This window comes from Antrostomus carolinensis, unplaced genomic scaffold, assembly GCF_000700745.2.
Source record: "Antrostomus carolinensis isolate BGI_N321 unplaced genomic scaffold, ASM70074v2 scaffold12648, whole genome shotgun sequence".
NCBI lineage: Eukaryota > Metazoa > Chordata > Aves > Caprimulgiformes > Caprimulgidae > Antrostomus > Antrostomus carolinensis.
Window position 1 is genome coordinate 1 of NW_010333738.1, and position 21647 is coordinate 21647.

The following is a 21647-nucleotide window of genomic DNA, read 5'->3' on the forward strand; positions in this document are numbered from 1 at the left end:
GGAGGACATGCGGGCCGCCCTGCAGAGCAGCGACGCGCGGTGCCTGGCCCTGCAGGTGAGTGCCCGGCCCGGCCCGGTTCCTGGGCGGCATCGCCCCCGCTTCTGCACGGGTCCGGGCTCGGCTTAAGCGATCCCTGATTAAAGGGGAGCTTAGGAAAGGTGCTGCCCTCGGAAAACCCAGTGTTAACAACCCCTCTGCCCCCAGACCCAGTTCCAAATGGAGTGTGGCACAGACCGAGGTTACTCTGTCATCTTCAGCATTAACTTTTTAGCAAAGTTTGGCTACGCAGAGTCTTAAGGAGAAAGGTTCTATTTTCACCAGGTGACATTATATATATTTAAGGGATCCACTAAAAACCACGCTGCTAAAATTGTGTTAGACGTCACTTCAGCAAACCCAAGTGCATAACGCGGCTTTGCCTATTGCACGTGCAGCCAGTCAGTTCCACACCAGTTATGCACCCTTGTGGGTTCTTCTCCAAAGTAAGAAAGAACTTTTGCATTCTCACCTGCACAAGCACACGAAGTGACTCAGTCATAAATGCCTGACAGCTTTGCCTCAGAAACACTAGAAATGTGGCTTTTTCAGAGCGTGGTCATGAGAGGTCAGAGTTGGAGCCAGTTCTGCAAAGGGGCTGATGAATAGTCTCTGGCTCCAGTGCAGAGCCCCATTAATTCTGGGGCTGGTTTCTGTTTCTGCTGTTTTGGCTCAAGTGAAACACATAATACTTAACAGCAGTTCAACTACTCTGGCATAAAATAGCATAGAACAGGCACAGCACTGGAGGGCTGAGTTCACTGGGTGTCCCAGCAGGTCTGATCAGGTTGGATTTAAAGTTAACACAACACTCACAGAACTCGGCCCCAGGCGTGACAGACACTTCTGTCTGGCATCAGCTGGCTGTCCATCTTCCCCATGTCCAGCATGGCAGGTCAAAGCCACTTTTACCATTTCCATTTGAAAAGTGAAAGGAAGCCAGAAGCAAACATGAAGTCACCAAAGGCCCTAGAAAGAATCAGAATGACAAAGATTAGAGGTCCAGGAAACCATCACTAGCTGCTCTCTGTTCACTTCTACTGAACACGACTTAAAAATCAAAACTGGAGATATTTTTTTTCATACACTAATTGCTTTTTGAGGACAGACCAAAGTAATGAATTAAAGCTGTACAGAAACTTGTGCAATAACCTAATTTTCCATTTTAATTAGAAGTTTTAAAATTTTAAAATTTAAAATTTAAAATTACATTCCAGAGGTTGTTTTCTTGTCTCTGTATTTCACCAAGGTAAGTAGCTTATTAGTTGCTAATCATCACAAAAACAAAAAAAAACAAATCCAAAAAACAATCCAGCCATTTTCAGTCTTGATTAAAATATCAGTTGCTTTAAAACACATTAATTTCTCCCTGCTTTCTGCTCCTGTTCATTATAGGTAGGACTGCGGAAAAGCCACGCTAACCATAAGGAAGACGGGACCTGTTTTGTAGGGAGTAAGAGACAGTTAACACAGAACCACCCCCAGACCAAGTGCCTTCAAAGTGTCCTGAAGGAAGTGGAACTCATCCGGAGCTCCAGGGATGGGCAAATTGAAGAAGCAATCAGGTTCAATCAAGAGTTGGAAAGAGAGCTGAAGAGCTCTCAGGAAGCTCTGGTCAGTCTGGAAGACTGCAACCGTAACTTGAAGAGGGAACAAGCAGAAATGAGGAAGAAGGTGGAAGAGGCGAGACACGCCGTCCTGAACAGTCTTGGCAAAGTGAAGGAGCTAGAAGTGAAAGCTAATGAAGTGCCACATCTGCAAATATACATTCAGCAGCTAGAATCGGAACTGCAGCACTATAGGTAAGTTTGAGTCCGTCAAAAAATGCCTATAAAATCACAGTATTGGGACACAAGTTAGCTTGAACATCACTGGTTGTAGCTTATTCAGTGTCTCCAAGTGCACCTTCTGAAGCATAGCCACGGGGGAATTAGAAGCTACTTGGCAGTTTTCTTGGTAGAGATCCACAACAGAACTGGGCTCAGTCAGTGGAAGGTAGATCCAGGTAAGGATGCTGTTCTACAGAAAGCTGAAGTTACTCTTGAAACACACAGCACCAGGACTCAATGCAGTCATACTTCGAGAAAGCCTCAAAATAAACTGCTGACAGTCCTTCAGAATCCATTTCCAACATTCATTTCTTCACCTTCACTAATTAATATCAATTCAGACATTTCCTGGTAGTTAAGTCACACGTACAAAGCCAACTCTCATCCGATGGCTCATACTCTATTTCTCATGAAAGCTGTTCAACTTTTCATGCAAATTGGAGAAAAACACACAAGGCCAACTTCTGGCCAGCAGTTTTAAACTCTGCTGTGACTTTACTGCTTCTTCACTGACAGAGTAAGTCATATTCCAGAAGAGAAAAGTTAAAAAGTTTTCCTAAAACCACACAATAATAATGTGGGGGACTCAAACAAAAAATACATCATCCAACTAAACCCTGCTTTTGTAATAGTATAAATATGGTTCCAAAACTCAGAAAGTTGGTCACAGATTTAATAGTTTACTGCTTCTGTTGCTTTTTATCTCAGACAAAACTTGGACTCACTGATGGTTATTAAGTGCTAGGCAATTCTGCTCAAGTTTCAAGCTGACCTTTGGAATAAAATGTTTATATTTATACTGATCCAAAGTAAAGCTAATATTTAATATTTTTTCCTAACTATACTACAACCGTATTTTAGTATAATGTCTATTCTGAACTCCTTATCTCTTCCTAAACTTATACTTCCTCTGTTTGCTTATAAGAAGAATTTGTAGTGAGTTATTTGTAGCACCATAGCTATTGTACTGTTCTATGAAGTGAGGAAATTCTAAAAATAATCATTTTATCCGGTGTCTTTCTGTAACTATTGTGTATGCTAATACCTGTGTGGTTGAAGATAAAAGCATTTATTTAAACATCTATAGGATTTAAAAACACATAGTGTCCAAGATGACTGTCATTTACAGGGATACAACTCTTAGTGCTGAGAGAGATCATACTATTTGTCTATAGTCTATCGAGTTCTCCCTGGCACGAGCACCACAGACTTGAGATGAGTTCTTCTCCTGGAAAAGCAGAATTGCTTTTCCAAATTATGACGAAGCATAAAAAAATCACCTTTATACAGGTGCAGATGAACTAGTTAAAAACAATAAGAAATGACAACTAGGCTTTGCAGAGCAGGAATCTTCATAAGTTACATCAAAACAACCAGTGTGAGTTTTTAAAAATGTGAATTTTATGATCTTAGTAGGATAATCTTCATCTGTAATATTGATTTTAGAGTTGCATGCGAATTTAAAGTGAGTGTAAAGCTCAGGATTGGTGTTAGACTGACCATTAGGAAACTACACCCCCCATGGCACGTTTAGCACGGGACCAGGCCAGCTTCCACATGCGAGACCCTTTAATGGGTCTTGATCCTATGTCAGCCATAAAGCACTGTCCATGTCATATGGCTCTTGGCTTAAACAGCTTAACAACAGAGGCACTTCATGATGACTATCACTTACATGCCCGTGGTCATATTCCACTCTTCCACAGGGTATGGAATAACATATATCCACAGTGTGGCACAGAGATCATAGACTCACAGACTGGTTTGGGTTGGAGGGGACCTTAAGGCTCATCCAGTCCCTACCTAGTTGACCAAACAGTTCACAGGTAGTTCTTGTCTTAAGGTGCTCACCCCATTCTTCCTCCACTGGCTGCACGTGTTGAGTTTTTCCCCTTTCTCCCCCATTAGAAATTTGTACTGTCTTTTAGTTTTTAATCCCTGTCAGTTTAATGAGTCAGCTCAGATACTTTAAAGGTAAATTTAAGAAACTTTCCACTGAAAAGCATGAGTTAATTTCAGAGGAAAAAAACATCACAAGAAATTGTATGTTTATTGTGATATTACATCAAAAAAGCGTAATTCACAGTATCAGTATACAGAAAAGTTTAGGAAGTTATGCAATCCCTTTTTTTATGGAGTGCTGCCCAGAGAGTTACTCTCATTTTGTAGCGGTGCAGTTGATTTCATTTTCCCAGGTATAAGACTTTTCATTTGTTACTACTGAAGCTCAACTTTTTGATTTTTGGACTACTCTTCCAGTTCCTCAAGATGATACTGGGACTAACCTCCAAATTGTTGTTCTCTCCCAGTTTGGTGTCCATAGCACACCTGTATTTTCTCTTTCAAAAGCTGGAAGCCTCAGTGAACATACTGGCTGGGCCCCAGGGCAGATTCTGGTGACATGCCCTCGATAGACTCCATCCGAGAGCACATCATTAACAGCTATTCCCTAAACTCATTTTTTCCTAGCTCCAGGTGACACCATCCATGCATTCTCATATAGTTCTATGATTTGTAAGTATTGTTTATAAGAATGGCACATATAAAAATGTTACTACAATAAAAATGTCACATCCGCTGCTTCTCTTTATCCATTTAGCCTTTTTCCCTGTCAGAGAAGGAAATTAGATTGGTTTGACATGAATTGTTCCTGCCAAATATAAGTTGACTCTGTTTTCTATACTGCATTGTAGGTGGCTTAGATTAACTTAATAAAGTTTACAGATTTTTTTATCTTTAATAACATTGGAGGGCGTAACAAATTTAGCAACCTTTTTTTTGATCCCAGTGTACCAAATAAAAGGTCGGTCATTTAGAATTGAAATAGACTTCATAATGGAGATGTTCACAGAGTTTTTACATTGCTGTGCTAGCCAGCAGCACAGCAATTATATAGGTCAGTGAAAGGGGCCATAAAATACCAAAAATGCTTCCCATATGCGTGGTCTGTCTCCCGAATTACTTAATTATCCATCAGCATTTATACGTGTTAATGAGGAGGAATCCTTTTTACATGGAATGCAGAGGCTGGTTTCATCCCTTCACATTCTCTTACAAATACGAAGATGGAGGCCTCTACCATAGTTTCCTCAATTTGTTTCTTTCATAAAGTCACCAGTGTTATTTTTTCTGAAAAGTTATGCTTTAAGTTATCCTAGACTGGAAGTAGCTCAATTTTTCCTGTCTTTTTGGAGACAGTGTCCAGATCTTGTCAATAATTTCTCAGGTTATTATTTACTCTGCAAAATATGACAAGATGGACCAAACAGATCCAAGTCAATAATCCAAGAACAGGAGAGGAATATGGAAATATTCCTGATAGAGAGTTGGCTCTGCTAGATGAAGGAAGAAAAGCCCTAGGAAGGAAACCCCGATCCACAAAAGGTGGACATATAATAGGTTATTTCCAATCTGAATAGAATTTCCAATAGAATGTTGTGAGCTGTAAGGGACCCACAAGCATCATGGAGTCCAACTCCTGTCCCTGCACAGAACAATCCCAACATTCACACCATGTCCCTGAGGGCCTTGGCCAGATGCTTCTGGAATCTTGTTAGGCTTAGTGCCATGAGCACCTCCCTGGGGAGCCTGTTCCAGTGCTCCACCACCCTCTGCCTCAAGAACCTTTTCTTCATGGGCACCCTAAACTTGCCCTGACACATCTTCCTCCATTTCCCCTGGCCCTATCATTGGTCAGCAGAGAGAAGAGATCAGCGCCTGCCCCTCCTCTTCCCCTTGGGAGGAAGTTCTAGACCATGATGAGATCTCCTCTCAGTCTCCTCTTCTCCAGGCTGAACAAACCAAGTGATTTCAGCCTCTCCTTGTATGGCTTCTCCTCTAAAACCTTCACCAATTTAGCGGCCTCCTCTGGACACTCTCCAGGAGCTTTAGATCTTTTTTATACTGTGGTGCCCAAATATAGGCATTCTAGTTTTCTCTTTTTCCATTAAAAAAATTAGATATTAAATAAAGAAAATCTGGACAACTTTCTGCTTGACTAGTGTCATCAATATCAACTACTTGCTGGTTGTAAGGTGAAGTGCATCTTGGTAACTTATTTTGGATGGCGCAAGATTTACAGGGAGACTGTGAGTGTGTATGTGCTAGACTACAGACAAGACTGGATAGAACCGCAGACGCTAAGCACGTCCTTGGCCGAGACAGGGACAGGCAGGGAGTGGTGACTGATGGCAGTCAGTAAGAACGGTGACACTCAGGGAACTGAGCTCACAGAGGGAAAAATAAAATCTTCCTTTGCAGAGCCTCATCTGCAAGAGCACCCAAGCAGATTGTTCTGGATGAACTGATGTGATTTTATTTTCTAATTCTGCTTATACCTAATATTTTCTCTACTTAAAACTGTAAGAAGTTATATATTATGTAGAAATTTTCCCCAAACCCCAGAACTTAAAAGTTTTTCAGGAATGTGAGTATGTTCCCAGCACACAAAGGGACTCAGACTACTCGCATGTCCCTAGTCACGGAATAATCATAAATTAAACAAGTAAATCAGATTTCTACTCATTTGAATTACTTTTTTGATTTCACAAAAAGGGATAATGGAAATTATCATGTATGGTAGGGAGGACTGTACAGTGCAGTGCAAATACATTAACTTGGCACTGAAGATGTATAGCATCTCTTTCCATGGAAGGGTTAGTTTTATTTCTAATGGGAAAAGTGTCTTGCCATTTTTTTTAACATGACTACTTGGGTCCCAATAGCAAAACCTCGACTTCGAATCCATTCAAATTAATGCAAGTGAATTTATCCACAAGGAAGCTTGTACTCGTGTGCTAATTCTGACACTGGAAATGTAGCCAGTTGTCTGGCCTTTTCCAGTGCTGGACTCTTAGTTACACAGTGTTTATTCCTGGGAGACTTTCCCTGGTTTCTCACTAAATCCTCCTTTTCATCTGCCTTGCCTCACTTGCTGTAAATCACTGTGAGCACAATGGCAACGCCACACATAGGGACACTGCCCGTTCACTGGGTGGACATGCCTTCCCCGCGTCCCGGGCTTCCCCCCGCAGCTCCAAGCAGGCACCGTTTGTTGAACCCGCGGTAGCTGTTGCTTCGCAGCCCCCGTGGCACGTACCTTCCCGGGGACAGAGAGACTAATGCATACTGCAGGTGCCACAGTCAGCAGTAACAAAAGGATAGCTCAGACCAAAGGAGTTGGTTTTGTCATCTCATGCACAGTATCTGCCACGTGCAGCTGTCTCCTGCCCTTCTGTGTGCAATGTGAATCACGCTAACGCCTCCTACACCAGAGAGTGTTTTTTCCACAGGGAGTGCAGTCCGTGTTTCTGCAGCTACTCTCCCTTGAATTAGTGCCTGGAAATTCAGCCAGCAGTTTGGTGGACCCCACAGTGACAGCTGGGCACCTCCCTCCTTCATCTGGCTGCCCTGACAAGCTGTATCACACCTCTCTGGCTTTGGAGTCTTTCCCCAAGAAAATGGACACCTTTTACCGCCCAGATTTTCTAGGTGATGCAACATATTATCTATTTTAGTTTATGCCAGCAAAAATTAAAGATTAATTTAATACTCAAAGCTAACTTTAAATTAAAGAAAAACTCTACTCCTCTCACCCCTTTCATATCATTTCATAAGACCAGACTCCCTAGCAGAGGCTATGCCACACCTCCCAGAACAAAGTCACTTTCTTGCCATCATTGCAAGAACCAAAATCAAACAGAAATGGTTCTAGCCCATAAATAGCCCTCAGCTGCACCCCTCTGGATTGCTTGGGTGAGCTCCCGTACAGCTCCTCTCTATGTCAAATACTAGCAGTGTGTCACTTTCTGCCATAAAGGCGTCCTCGGTACCTTCTGCCTGGTGGGCCCAGCTGGCTGCTGACAGGACATCACTGCCATCTACTGCTGTTGTGTTCAATTTATAGACCTGAGAATTGCATTAACCTTGATATCATCCATCTGGCACATCCTGACACTCTGATCTCGCTGCATGCAGATACAAGCACAGCAAACTCCATGCACTGGGGTTATTCTGGGAATGGAGTTCTCAGCTTGACGAGACTGGGACCTATGGATCTCTCTTGACCTAAAAGCCAATGAACATCAGCGTAGGAGAGCTGCATAAAGAGAACAGTCATTTATTACCAAGAAAAATGCATCTGCAAGCCAAGAGTTTGTAGCCTCCTGTCACAAAGTGTCACAGCTCATTATGAACCTCACTGGGGAGCCAGGAGGACTGTTAGGTGTCACCTACATAGTCCCACACTTGGCCTCTTGTTTGTTTCTTAATCAAACCTGACAAGTTTGTAGCCACTTCTATGCAAAAGCAAGCTGGGGAGGGACTTTTCATAAGGGCTGTTAGTGACAGAACAAGGGGAAATGGCTTTAAGCTGAAAGAGGGGAGGTTTAGATTAGATATTGGGAAGAAGTTCTTCACTGTGAGGGTGGTGAGACACTGGAACAGGTTGCCCAAGGAAGCTGTGGATGCCCCCTCCCTGGAAGTGTTCAAGGCCAGGTTGGATGAGGCTTTGAGCAACCTGGTCTAGTGGAAGGTGTCCCTGCTGCTGGCAGGGGGGTTGGGACTGGATGATCTTTAAGGTCCCTTCCAATCCAAACCATTCTATGATTCTGTGATTCTATGAAGAGCACCTGCAGGAAAGGATGTTTGCCAGAGCCCTCCCATTTCCCCACCTCACTCAAGGGTCTCTGTATGACCAGGTCTCACTGTGCTGCTGCTCGTGCACTCCTGTGATCAGACCTGTTGAATTCATTAGCAGCATTCCTTGGCTTCTAGGAGTAACAAGACCACGACTGGGTAATGAATCTTTTACCCAATAGAAGTTTGCCAAACCTCCCCAATAGATGATTTGAAGAGCCAGCAGTATTTTAAAAATTCCTTTTTCTTCAGGTCAGTTTTGTAAGACAAAGCAGTAATATGTAACCTCAAAGTCTAACCTGTGGCTTAAACTTCGGGCTTCTACGTTTAGTTCCCTGAATGTCAAAGGTATTGACAAAAACCTGAAGTAAAAACACCAGGGGTCAGGTCCTGAGAGGACCAGAGCATTGACAAGTGCTTCTGGCAGGCGCTTAAACACACATGTAGTATAAAGTACTCAACGACTCCACTGAGCCCCTCCAGAGATAAAAGTAAATCAACCAACCGTATCTCAAGTGCGTTTAGTGCATCTTATTTTTACTGACAATTCACATAAGTTAGTTTGAAAACCAAACACAGCTGATCATGTATGCTCAGGCACAAACAGAATTCTGCATTCTTTAAAGCTTTTCATTCTGCTGGAGAAATAAAAAGGGAAGGACTTTTATTTTTTCTTTTCCTCATAAAACAAAATTCATGAAAATGAGGAGAGGTGGAGTTCTACTAAAGCAGCAAGAAGTTGTTATTTACTCTTTGTTCCTCATCTCACTTTCCTCCAGGGTACAAAACAGACAAGGTAGTTTGTAAGATAGATGCTGACAACCCAAGTTTTCAAACAGATTAAACTAATTTGTTATGTTAAAATAGTCTGCTTTCAGAATATGGAAGGATTCGTGATCTGCAGGGGAGGAGGCCTTATCTCTTGAATACATCCCAAAATGGACAATGATACGACAAGATGAGTGAAGTCACCCTAGAATAGTTCAAGGGAAATTTGTGTAGGTTATGCTTAAGAAACAAAACAAAACTCAACAAAAAGGCTTTTTAATTTATGCACAGAAAAAAAGCACAGAATGATGAAATCTGGAAATGCTAGAGGGACAAACCCATTCAGACCTGTCCTTTGATTTAGAAGAAACACGTTCTGTTTCAGCAGCTTTCTACTACAGTTAGCCATCCAGAGAAAGGAGTTAATCCAGCCTTTCAGTAGATGCACAGGCAACCATCCTATTTCGTCCTTAACTTAAATTCTCAAAAAGCTCCTCTATGTAACTGTGATAGTTTCAAACCAAAAACCAGGACAGTAACATAAGTACTAAAATACCTGGAGACCTGGGGAAACAACTAGAAAGTAAAATTAGTTGACTCCGTGACCACACTGGGAACTTGCCATAATGCAAACCCACAGCCAGACTAAGTCCTTAAACCCCATCCTTAGGGTAGCACAGGTGAGATCAAAAGATTTCAAAGGCCATCACATTACTGCAGACACTGCCAGGGATACTCACATAGAGGCAGACAGTTAATCTGTACTTAAAACTGCCTGGACTCTTAAGCAGGTTGGAGGATGAGCTCATAAATGTCACTATGTTAGGAAATACAATATAGGCAATTTCTGTATTTTCAATGACACCAGACAGTTGTTTAGCAGCACTGCAAATATTTGCTGGAGTTTGTTCTGTTTACCCATCTTCTCCCTGCAGCTGGAATTCCTGTTGAACCACTGGCCATGTTTATTGCACTGTAGTGGTCCCTTCATTCACCAGTACATTTTGTCAACTTTATCAGCATCTCGTCTGCCTGCTTAGCAGAATTATTAAAATCCAGACTGATATTTGCCTCTCTAGTGCCTGGTTTAGGGTATTCTCTTTGTGATACTCAGCATATTTTTGCTGGATTTGCCTGGGAATCTGAATCTCAGCTATTCACAACTGCAGCCACTGAAACAACCCAAGAAAAACTTCAGTCATAACCTAAGAAAAATGCTGCCCTCCAAAGAGAAAAGAGCTAGAAAAGAACACCCTGCACTCTAAGTAAAATTGTTATTAAATGCATCTGACCTCAAAGCTTCACATTTTAGGATAATCCTAAACTGGAAGAGCAAACACAGACTGAGATTTTTTGGGAGGAAGGGGAGAAGGAGGGCAGGAGGATCAGCTGGTCAAAGTATTTAATTCAGTTCATTATAAAGAAGAGATATTTCCACAATTCTAGATATGGAACCTATCTGTGTGCTCAAGTCAAGCAACCTGAAAGTTGTGAGATATATCAAGGGGCTGGCTTTAGTTGTTATTTACAGAGATCATGCTTTATCTATGAAAAAATGAATTTTAATACATTTTTATAGCTTTTCATAATGCCCATCTGAAAACCTGAGAAATTCTGATGAAAATGAGTAGCTATTTGTGTCCTTAAAGGATCACAAAGTTGCAGCTCAACTTCAGAGACTGAAAACACAAAGCATGGAATGAAGCTTGATCATTACTGCAGATAGTGTATCACAGGACACTGACTGTATTCTGTTCAATGCCATTTCACATAGAGATGCACTTTATGGGAAAAAAAAAGGTTGGAAAATAAATGTCAAATGTAAAATTTGGGCATGACACATCTTTAGAAATGTACTTCTGTGTAACAAGTAACTTCAGCCTTCACAGCATCATTCTTAAAACCACTTGAAAAATAAGGTGTAGAGGCTGTGAGTGACTCTGTGTTGCAGTCCCTCCTTGTTTGTGGAAAAAAGTGTTCTCTGAAGGGTGCATGAGCTTCACGTGCTAATTACCATCACGTCACACATCATCCATTTCAAGAAAAGAGGTGCCGAGTGTTAGGAATCAGATTACAGTGGAAAGACCCCAAAACCTCTCAATAAATCTAGAGAATAAAATCAGGCCCTGTGCTTTCTTTTGTGAAGAGTCTCTTTTCACAGCAGAATGTTTCAGGGAAGGTTTGTGATGTCACATTAATCATAACACTAAAAAATCTGGTATTCACAGCACATCTGCTCTGCTTTTATTCTCTGTACTTGACCCCATCACATGTCCTTGGCATTAGTTCACAACGTGAAAGTGTCTGGAGGTGAGGTTTACCTCCAGACAGAGCAAACTATATGGTGAGGTCAGCCAAGTGTAAAGCAGAACATTGTCAGGTTGAAGCTGAGCTCTGAGAACAGTATTTTCACAGTCCTGGAGCTGGTAGGTGTAAGCAGCACTGTGGTTAGCAGAAAATTACACAAGATGGAATATGGGCAATCAAAGCAAAGCCAATGCTTATGAAAGTTGTAAAATGTAGATTGTGCTACCCAGTTCTGTCGCAGCATATAGGCAAATGTGGGATTTCCAACAGTATAGATGCAGCTGGGGGTACACCTGTGTTCTGCTGTGCCTCAGGGTGCAGGCTCCCATCGAGCCCGCTCTGGGGCTGCGGGCAGGGTGGCTGCATCACCACGACCTCTGGGCACCCCACATCTCCCAGTTCTGCCGAGCTGCGCAGCACAAACACCAGCTCTTTGGGATTAAGGCAGCTGGTTTTACACTGCACAACATAGGCACACCCTTAAAAGCACAGGTCTCATAGACATTCTCTACTGCAGAACAGAGACATCAAGGGGGCTGTTTATAGCGGTTTAATTCGGTGGCCTGACAGAACTGGCAGAAATGAGGTAAATAGATGGACCACTCACCTATAGCAACTGCTCTGATCTAATTTCGACCCAGGCAACGTACTCAAGCAGAGTAGTTCATCCTCCAAAAATACAGTTTGGAAACAGTTTAAACTAGTTGCATATTAAGGTTACATCAGGCAAGAGTTCATATAGACAAAAATAAAAGGAAAAGCATAAAAATTGTGGTCTTTTATTTGGATGTTTCCTTGCTGGAGTGTCTTGATTTTTCCTATCTGAATTACATTACATCAGTGTAGCTAAACTGAATTTCAAAATACCATTTTAAGACATAAAAAGGAAATTAAACCAAAATGAAATATTTTATTTCATGTTGAAGAAGCAGTTTCCTTAGATGCAAAACTTGTTTTAATCAGATTCCTAATTCAACCAACCAAAAAAAAAGAGAAAATATTTTAACAGCTATAAGCTAAAGTTACAAGAAAAGCTGTTCTTAAGTCTGGAAGACCTGTGTTTCCATTAGTGAACATACATAGCTCTGCTTAATTTCCAGTGCTATCCACAGTCCCCAGGGACAACTCCTTTAGCAGAGGGAAAAGAGTAAGAAAACTAAAAATGAGAATGGTCTTAGCTGATACTGACAGACTGCCTATTTCTGTACTGCTGGAGCCCTGGCTGCGATGTGACTGGTTTTGCAGAAGGAGAGGTCTTCTGGCTGTAAAATATGACCAGCACTGGCACAATGTTCTCGGGTGAATGCACTGACTTTGAATGAAAGACCTTTCAGTGTAGCCAGGGGGTTGGTATCTTTCAGGAAAGTTATGATTAATCTCTATACAGAAGAATTATACACCAGGTCTATTCTTGTGCTGTCAATCTAACATCTAACTCTTGCTACTTTTTGTCCCTTGTTAAAACAAACATTCTTTGTACTACAATGTCCTTCCCGCTGTTTGTGTGGAGTTTTCTTCTGTTCACTTTCTCCTGTTGTTACTAACCTGCTTTGCTGTCTTTAGTTTAGGGTTTTTTGTTCATCCTGATTTACAGTTTCCAAGGGATGCTTCAAAGGCATAAATCAATTCAAAGCTTTTTAGGTAGATACTATGCAGTACATGAATAATCTAAGCTCTGTATTCATACCAAATAATCATTATTAAAGATCTAAAATCCTGTGATTTTTGAGGTGTTTAGATCTGTACTTTTATATAAATCAGAGAAACTGTCAGTCCCTAGGGCTTGAAATTTGGTGTGAAGTACAAGTAATTTATACTTAAAATTGCAGTTCTCAGTTAAGGCTCTGCTTCTGCAAAAAGCACTGTCTTGCATCAAAGAAGTCTTTTCTTCTAGTTAGGATACAGATTACTTATAAATTGCCTCTTTATTAAATTATGTAGTTCTTAGAAGAACATATAATATTAATGCTGGAAAGGTAGCCATTATTTCTTCCTCTTCCAAGCAAAGTGAGCTTTTCTGTGGCAGATTCCCATGGACTAGCTACATTCATGGAACAAGCATGGCACACAGTACAGAAGTCACCAGGAAGTAAAGGACACTTTGCTGCCTCATGTACTCAAGTCAAAACTCTAATTCCATTAATCTGCATTTACATGTCATTCTGCACAGGAAACAAACAGAAAATAACCCCTAAACAAAGCAATGACTCCATAAGCAGAGCCCACAAAAGACACCCTGAGCCCTCCAGTTTATCTAGTCAGTCCCTGGAAGGCAGAGCTGAACTGGCAATTCCTTGCCTTCATGTGACTCTCTAAAGAAAGAAAAGGCCATGGTGAACAGCAGCGGGGAGAGAAAGAGCAGTTCTGCTCATTACCGTGAAAAAGGAGCTGTCAAAGTGTCACCTTCTTTCATCCTTCCTCCCTTGCCAGCCTTTTTTTGACCCAGGGAATGGAAGCTTAAATCAGTCAGAATGACTGATGAAACTGCATAGTTTGTACAACACAAAACAAGAGGCTGTTGAGCAGGGTAAAAAGGGGGCCCATCCGAAGGCAGCGGCCAACACTCAGCTGTTATTTCCTTGATTTCATTAGGAGAGAGGCTGGTGCTTGAACAGGCGTGGTGGGAAGACAGACCCCCTTCCTTTTGCATCTATAAACACAGCCTGTAAGGTTCCTGCACGCATCAAACCAAGTGGGATGCGTGGATATCGATCTTCGGTCAAAGGGAGCAGGCTCAGCAGGACAAGCAGCGTAACAAAGATCTGAGCTGTCATCAGTCAGGCTGCAGAAAGAGTCAGAGTACGGGTTCAAAATGAAGTTTTAATATTGGCAACAAGAATGGCTGATTTTAATTAAGTTGTGTGTTGGAGGGAGAAGGTTGTAACAGCTCAGAACAGGCAAGATAAATGTCAACTGGGAGATCTGTTGAAATCCAGAAAGAAAACCATGGACTGTGTTGTTTTAAAAGCAGGCTTATGAATGATCCATCAATTCCACATGCAGAGGCCCAAGTTCACTTTTGGGTGTTTATTATTTTTGGTTAAGTTAAGCAAATCAATGCTTCTGAATGTTTGGTTTTTGTTTTAACCTAACTTAAAATAAAGCAACTTCTCAAAGACAAAAATCCTCCCAGGGCCCTTGAACATATACCTCTGCCATGCTTATGAAAATGCTAGATTTTTTCCATCCCTTTATAAATGAAACCGTAAAATCATGATCTGTCTGAGAATAATAATATACAAAGTGCCAGGTCAAAGGTGAGTGCTATAAAACAGGTGTAAAAAAGGTTTCTGTGGCTTAGATTGTGTATCTTAAATTTAAATGGCTTCCCCCCCCAATGAAACAGATGCATACTGCATGCATTGTTAGTGTACTTAGTGGATGATATGCATTATAGATTTTGTATTTTTAAGATATTAATTTGTGTTAAAAGAAAGGGTAGTCTGCCATACATTAAAAACCATGATATATCAAGAAGTTCCTATCTCATTAAAAACATTGCAGAAGATACCATAGTTCAGAGGTGAGTCTGAATTAATCTCTGAAATTAAAAGCAGTAAAGTTCCACCTCAGTAATTTGATTCATGTCTCAACTAAAAGTGCATTTGAATCACAAAGCTTGGATTCAGATCAGAAGAGCCACTGTCTGAGGGGGAGCTGGACACACAGCTTCAGATTAATCCTAATTCTAACCATCATTGGTAGTCTGCCTGTTAGTACTTGAAAACATGCTTCATTTGGTCTGTATTCTAGTTGGAGAAATATGCTTTATACCACATGGTAAGGAAAGCTACAATAATGTGATTATAATTTGATTTTTAGGGAAAATAAAAATTAAAAATTTTTAAAATTATTCAATTAGACAAGATGTTAAAATCAGGAGGAACTGTGAAGAATTGCAGAATGATTGTAGGATACTGAGTGACTGAATGATGGCACGTGATACCATGTGAATGAAAACTGATGCACTTTGGGGGAAAAAACAACCAAACAAAAAACCCAACCTCAAACAACAGTGCCAGCTTCAGTGGAACAGATACAATGATGGGCTCTGAGCTTATTGTAACTGCTCAGGAATTATATCTTTGAGGAATGTATCTGTTCAGTTGCTGAGTTGCAGTGAGAGAAGAAAATATAATATTAAAATTTGTTAGGAAAGGAATAGAGAACAATACAAAGAAAACAATTATGCACAGTCATAGAACACCAGTATCAGAAAAAGGAAAATATGATCCTTCCACCTGAAACAGAATAAAACTGGGAAAGGCACAGAAAAGACAACAACCATGATGAACAAAAGGCATGGCAACTATTTTAGCCACTTGCAGATGTGGAAAATAGATAGCTGAGGAAAGATGTGAGAAAGGTCTATAAAATTTTCATCGAGATGAAGGTGATGAATAGGGAAGAATTGTTTGGTGTCTTCCAGTGCAAGAGCTATGAGTCACGGCATGAAAGCAGGAGGCAGGTTCAAAGCAGACCAAAAAAAGTGGCTCTTACACAGCAGGTAAAGCAAGCTGTGAGTACCTTCCTGCAAGATGCTTAGCTCAATTAAAGGTTACATGGATTAAGAAAGCAACTAAAATACTGATTTAAAGAAAAAAAAAAAAACCCTTAGCAGGTATTGAATAGAAAGAAAGGTGACACCTCTACCTGAGTCACCAAGCAAATCTACACACATACTGCAGAGTGAAAGGCCAGGAAGGACTAAGGATGCATTAGGGTACGTGAATACCAGGGGAAACGTATGTGTAGGTGTTCTCTTTGAACTTTTCATAGATATAAAATGACAAAATACAGTTCAATTCCAGGAGTGTCTCTAAGATCTGAAGGAATCTTAGGTCACTGCTCCAAGAATCAAGCTTACCTCATGCAGCTGCAGTTTAGGAGGACTCATGCTCTAAGCTTGGCCCTGACTCAGACCATAGCTTTGGAAGAATCATTGATGTTTTTCCTTCACATCAGTTTCCCCATCTAAAAAGTTAAGATTATAATGACCACAGAAGTAGGGCAGCTATTACTCACATTAGTTAATGGTTCTACAATGGCCTTTAAGATAGCAAAAGATGAAGTGTAAGTTTACAGATGGTGTTTAATTCTTTATGCATTTAAATGAGAAGTGGTTGCTACAACATATTACTGATACGTGAAGATTAACAATTCAAAAAGGATTAATTATTACTCTGGTAAGAAGAACTTCTGAGTTACAGTGATAAATATTAGCTAGAATTTTGGAAAAATCTCTGAACCTTTAGACACAACTTTCCCACTAGCAACCTATCACAGGATTTCTTGCACACTCCTCAGAAGCATCTGCTTGTGGGACATCATGGGTAGGATGCAGGATTAGATAGCTGAAGAGTCCAGCCAAATTTTAGTATGCCAAACCCCTGCACAAGTCCCTGCCTTCAGGTCATGCTTTCACACTCTAGACTCTGCCTGAGGGATGCCTGTTGTCCAGCCTCAAATCACTTAATTCATTTCCATTCAAATCACAAAGTTCCCCGCTGAGCTGGAAACCAGCACAGCTATTCAACCTCCCTGTCAGGTTTTGTGTAAGAGACAGCCACACTAATATTGCAAAGATCCTTTTTAGCCATTCAGGCCTACAGCAAAATTTAATCTGAAAAGCTGGGCTTCGGGTTTCTGACATGCTGGCACAGCAAAGATTTTCTTCCATAACTGAAAAAGATCATTTGTCAGCCTATGGGCCCAGCGGTTACCCACACAGGCTGCCATCCGGGGCAAGCACAGCACTTGTTGTAAAATACTGTATCTTTATCAGAAATAAAAGATGTACTTTAACATTTATATTTATTTGGCCTTCATGCTGTTTGCAGCTGTCATGGACATATGCTGGTACTTCTCTGTTCACATTTTCTCACTTCACTCCAAGTTGCTTGGTACGTGCATATATACACAACATGAAATATTCTGTTCTTTCATGAACATAGCCCCCAGTACTAGAGGGCTATGTGATACCTTATGTTCACTGTGCATACATAAGTGCCTCACCTATATCTGCCCATAAATGCACATCTAACTTGGTTTCTCACACTCTCAGGGCTGTCAAGGAGAGAAAATGGTGTTCTGTAATCCTGGAAAGAGGGGTTTTTTTGTCATTGCTAGTCCAGGTAGTCTTGAGGTAGAAATAAAACATTCTATCTCATTGAAAAGTGAATGAAGAGGTTCTAAAACATATTAATAGGAAATCCTCTTTTCCTTTAAAACCTCTACAAGGGTATAAGAATAGCCTGGCTATACAAATGGAAGAGAATCAGACTGAGATAGCTGTCCTGTAAAACACAAAACTTAAGGAGATTACATGAAACAAATTATTAAATACATGGCACACATTCAGACCACGTGCATTATTCACTTAATGTTCATAAGCAAAGCAGTTATTCTGAACTTAGACCAACAGCATTGCTTAGGAATACAAACAATTGGATTTTAAATAGTGTTGCTGCTGCCATAAGCAGGAGGTTTTTACTAATAAATATACTATGACCACTCAAACTGTACTATTAGACTTACTTCAACCATTGTAATAATTCACATCACCAGAGTAACAACTGTTCTGGAAAGATGAGAAAGTAACTTTGCAACAGATCTTATTAATTTGTTCTGTGCAAGTGTGGCCAAAGATTTACATATAGTTTGAACTCTGATAGTGACATTTGTTATTTCAGAATCTACTATTATAGAGGTTACTGTGAACTTGCCAGAACCTAAGTTATAAAATATGGACTGTAGCCTGAATATTTTAGTCCTGGATAAATGTATATGTGATAAAGGAGCATGATGAAATTACCTGTTTAGATTATGAAGAAAAAAAAAAATTAAAAATATATACACATCAACATATGTCTTGGAGAAGACTGCATGCTATGAATTCTGGAGAAGCCCCTCATGAATACCAAGTACAGACAGTTTAAAAAGCAAACAGTAATTTAGAAGGGTTACACTTGGACTAGATGATCGCTGTAGGTCCCTTCCAACTGAACTATTCTAGTCTACAAGGAGAATTCATCAGTTTTGTAAACACTGCATTGCAGTCTTGCCCTTCAGGAAATTTAATTTTTAAAAATAAACCATGTTTTATCAGTTTACAAAGTTTCAGGTTTAATCCTCACAAAGTTTTCCTTTATGGATTTTTTTTGTGCTATTAACTTAGGGAACTTTTTTCCCATTGTTATAGGCGCTATGCTAGCAAGTAAGTATAAATACATAACAGCATGTGCTGCTCTATTAAAACTTATATATGTTTTTTGGTAGGTTTTATATATGATGCTAAAATCGATCTCTAAAGCACTTTTCAATTGGCCACAGACCCACAGGGAACAAAAAAAGCATTTAATTAAAATAACCTACATTTGGATTTCAGAGTTGTTGCTCAGGAAATGAACCTGTGCACTAGATGAGACTGGTTTGATGGCAGTTTGAGATCTGTACTGGCATTACGCTTCAGGTTTGTACGTTTTTATTTTGTTTTTATACATCTTGTAGAAGAAAAGTCAAATATGTTGCCTCAAAATGATGTTACTTTGATTTCAGCATTTCTTAGAGAGGGTTAGAGAATCTCTTGGAGAACATCAGGTATAGTTTGGAGAGGTCCTGCTGATACTGGCAGTCCACTGAGAGTAGAAAGAATGAGTAAATCTTACCTCTCTGTGTCAGCCATATCAGTCACATGAAGTGAGGCAATCCAAATTGTTCCACAGAAGATGCAGCTGCTAGAGGCAGTACAATTGTTATACTTACTATTTAAAAATAAAAAAGCAAAACCTAAATATGTAAAGAGTTACAGGCACTGAATCTTTGGCAGGTTTTTAAGGAGCAGAAAGCGAGTATCTTTCAAGCTGGCATCTCATGAACGTGTTCAGATTTTTCAGCTTACATTTTCTTCTGTAATGATGTAGTGACGTGAGAAATCAATAACAAGAGCAGCACTGAACAGGGCAGCACCATAACTCTAGTTCAAAATCCAATTTTCCTCAGAAAAACAAAAAAATTTGTCAACTAATCCCCCCCTTGGCAAAAAGGCTATTCTGCAAGCAAAACAGTCTGCTCAAAGCCAGTCTTTCCAATTCAGTGGGACCACAGCAATAGACAGAGCTCGGAAATAGTAAATGTGATTTCTTTCTTAAATCTTCTACGAGACCTCTGGGGCTTTCCGATGCACTGTGCATAAGCACAGTCTGGTTTTACTATACTGCAAGAAGTGCAGGTCTGTCTACTCAGCATGAATTACTGTCGGCTGTTTGTCTGCTGCTGCAGAGCCCCTTACAGTAACAGGCTGTAGCCCACGCCAGGCTGGCTTGGCAGTGCTCAGAGGGAGCCAGCAGCGAGAGAAAACGGGCACCCCACACAATTTAACCACAACACCGTTCTCAATGGGGAGGAATAACACTGTCCAAATTAATGATACAGTTCTGTGAAACTGTTTAAATACTCACAGAAGCTTTTACATGTCCATAAGGATAAGCTTTTGTACGTCCAGTAAAACACCACCCAAGTCCATATGCACAATCTGGGTGTGGAAATTTCAAAGTGCTGATTTTACTGGAACCTGGGAAAGATTGCTCTGGACTTGCTCTGTGCCTGCATTTTGTTTTCTGAAGCACCCACTATAGCTCCCTGGCAGAGACAGGGACAAGACAGTGGACAAGGTGAAACTCAAAGCATAGTATGGTTGTTCCTAAGTTCTTACCTTCTTAAATCCATTTCAAGATCAATATATTCTTGTAAGCCTTATATTTTTTTTGGATTTCTGTAACTTGTTATTCTCTAGCATGGTGATGTAACATCCCGAATTGTACTCAAATTGGGCTCTGAGTGGCTTAAATCAAGCCACTGGTATCATTTTCATGATATCAGATTTGGGTTCTAGATGATGAAGCTCCAACTTGTGGGCTTATCTCTGCGTAAGAAGGTACAGAAATTTGATTACCATTTGTATTAAAGGAGCAACTGAAAATCACAATAATAATTGGGTCCTCGTTCAACTTTATAAGCAACCTCTGCTTCAAGTCACTTCTAAAATTCAAATCAGTGCTTTAGAAAACTACCTTTGCTATTTTAGAATGCAATAAAAACTGGAACAAGGTGAACGTCACATCATTCTGGGGTTCTCTGTAAACATTTGATCACTCAATTTAACTTTCACACAAGTCTGTATCTGCTCAATGGCTAGGACAGTGGGCAGATCAACAGGGACACATTTGCTATGAACGTGTTCACAAATACTCTAAAGGTACAAGTTCAGGGAGTGGTTCCATCACATTACAGTTGTGTCTCTGGGTTTAGAATTGTACTGAGAAATCCTCCTCAGTCCTTCTGCAACTTCAGCTACTGAGTAAGTCACCTAAATCCTGTCCACGCCAGTAGCACACATCCATCAGACTGGGATGTGCTGGCACAACCACATTATTTCATGGGAACTCTCTACCCCGGTTTTAAAAACAAATAGTTGCAGAAGTAACAGACACCAGAATTTCAAATGTGATGGATATGGCTCTGCTGAGTTACCAGATATGTACTGGGACAGTAAGATACAGTGAACAATATTCCACTTGTCTCCATCTCTAAACACGGGCTAGTCAGTCAGCAGTGCGGCGTGCACGAAGTGGACACACAAAACAGGCAGCTTTTGTTTTAACAGCCCAGCTATCACTCCTACATCTTAGAATCATTGGCAACAGGAAAGTTATAATATACATTCAACTGAATAAAAGTACACTGGCAATATCAAACTGCACATGCCCAGAAAAAAAAAATATTTCCTAGAATCTTGCATAGTTTAGACTGGAAAATAGAGCAAATGAAACTTTTCCAGAGAATTAAATTGCCTGGGCCAGATTAGAAGGCTGCATACAAGAAACTCCCTGGAAATAAAGACAGGCACTGAAGTTCTGCCATCGGGCAAGATTTTGCAAAGAGCTTTACTAAATAGTAATGATACACTCTGAAGTAACGTTTGATCCTGCACAGCCTAAGAACTGAAGTAAACAGGGGTCTTAACGGTTACTGGGAACTTGTACGTACACCATCATGTCTCCCCTACACTG

At 40.5% G+C, this 21647-nt stretch overlaps 1 protein-coding gene across 1 annotated transcript in view; it reads left to right on the forward strand.

The window, feature by feature from the left end:
• Nucleotides 1-4: 4 nt before the first annotated feature.
• Nucleotides 5-21647, forward strand: part of EFCC1 (EF-hand and coiled-coil domain containing 1) — a gene marked incomplete at its 5' end in the record, with an annotated part of 53223 nt that continues 31580 nt past the window's right edge. Inside the window, 2 exons of the mRNA XM_010173970.2 lie at nt 5-55; nt 1433-1839. Coding sequence (XP_010172272.2) covers nt 5-55; nt 1433-1839 — 458 coding nt within the window. The remainder of the gene's footprint in view (nt 56-1432; nt 1840-21647) is intronic.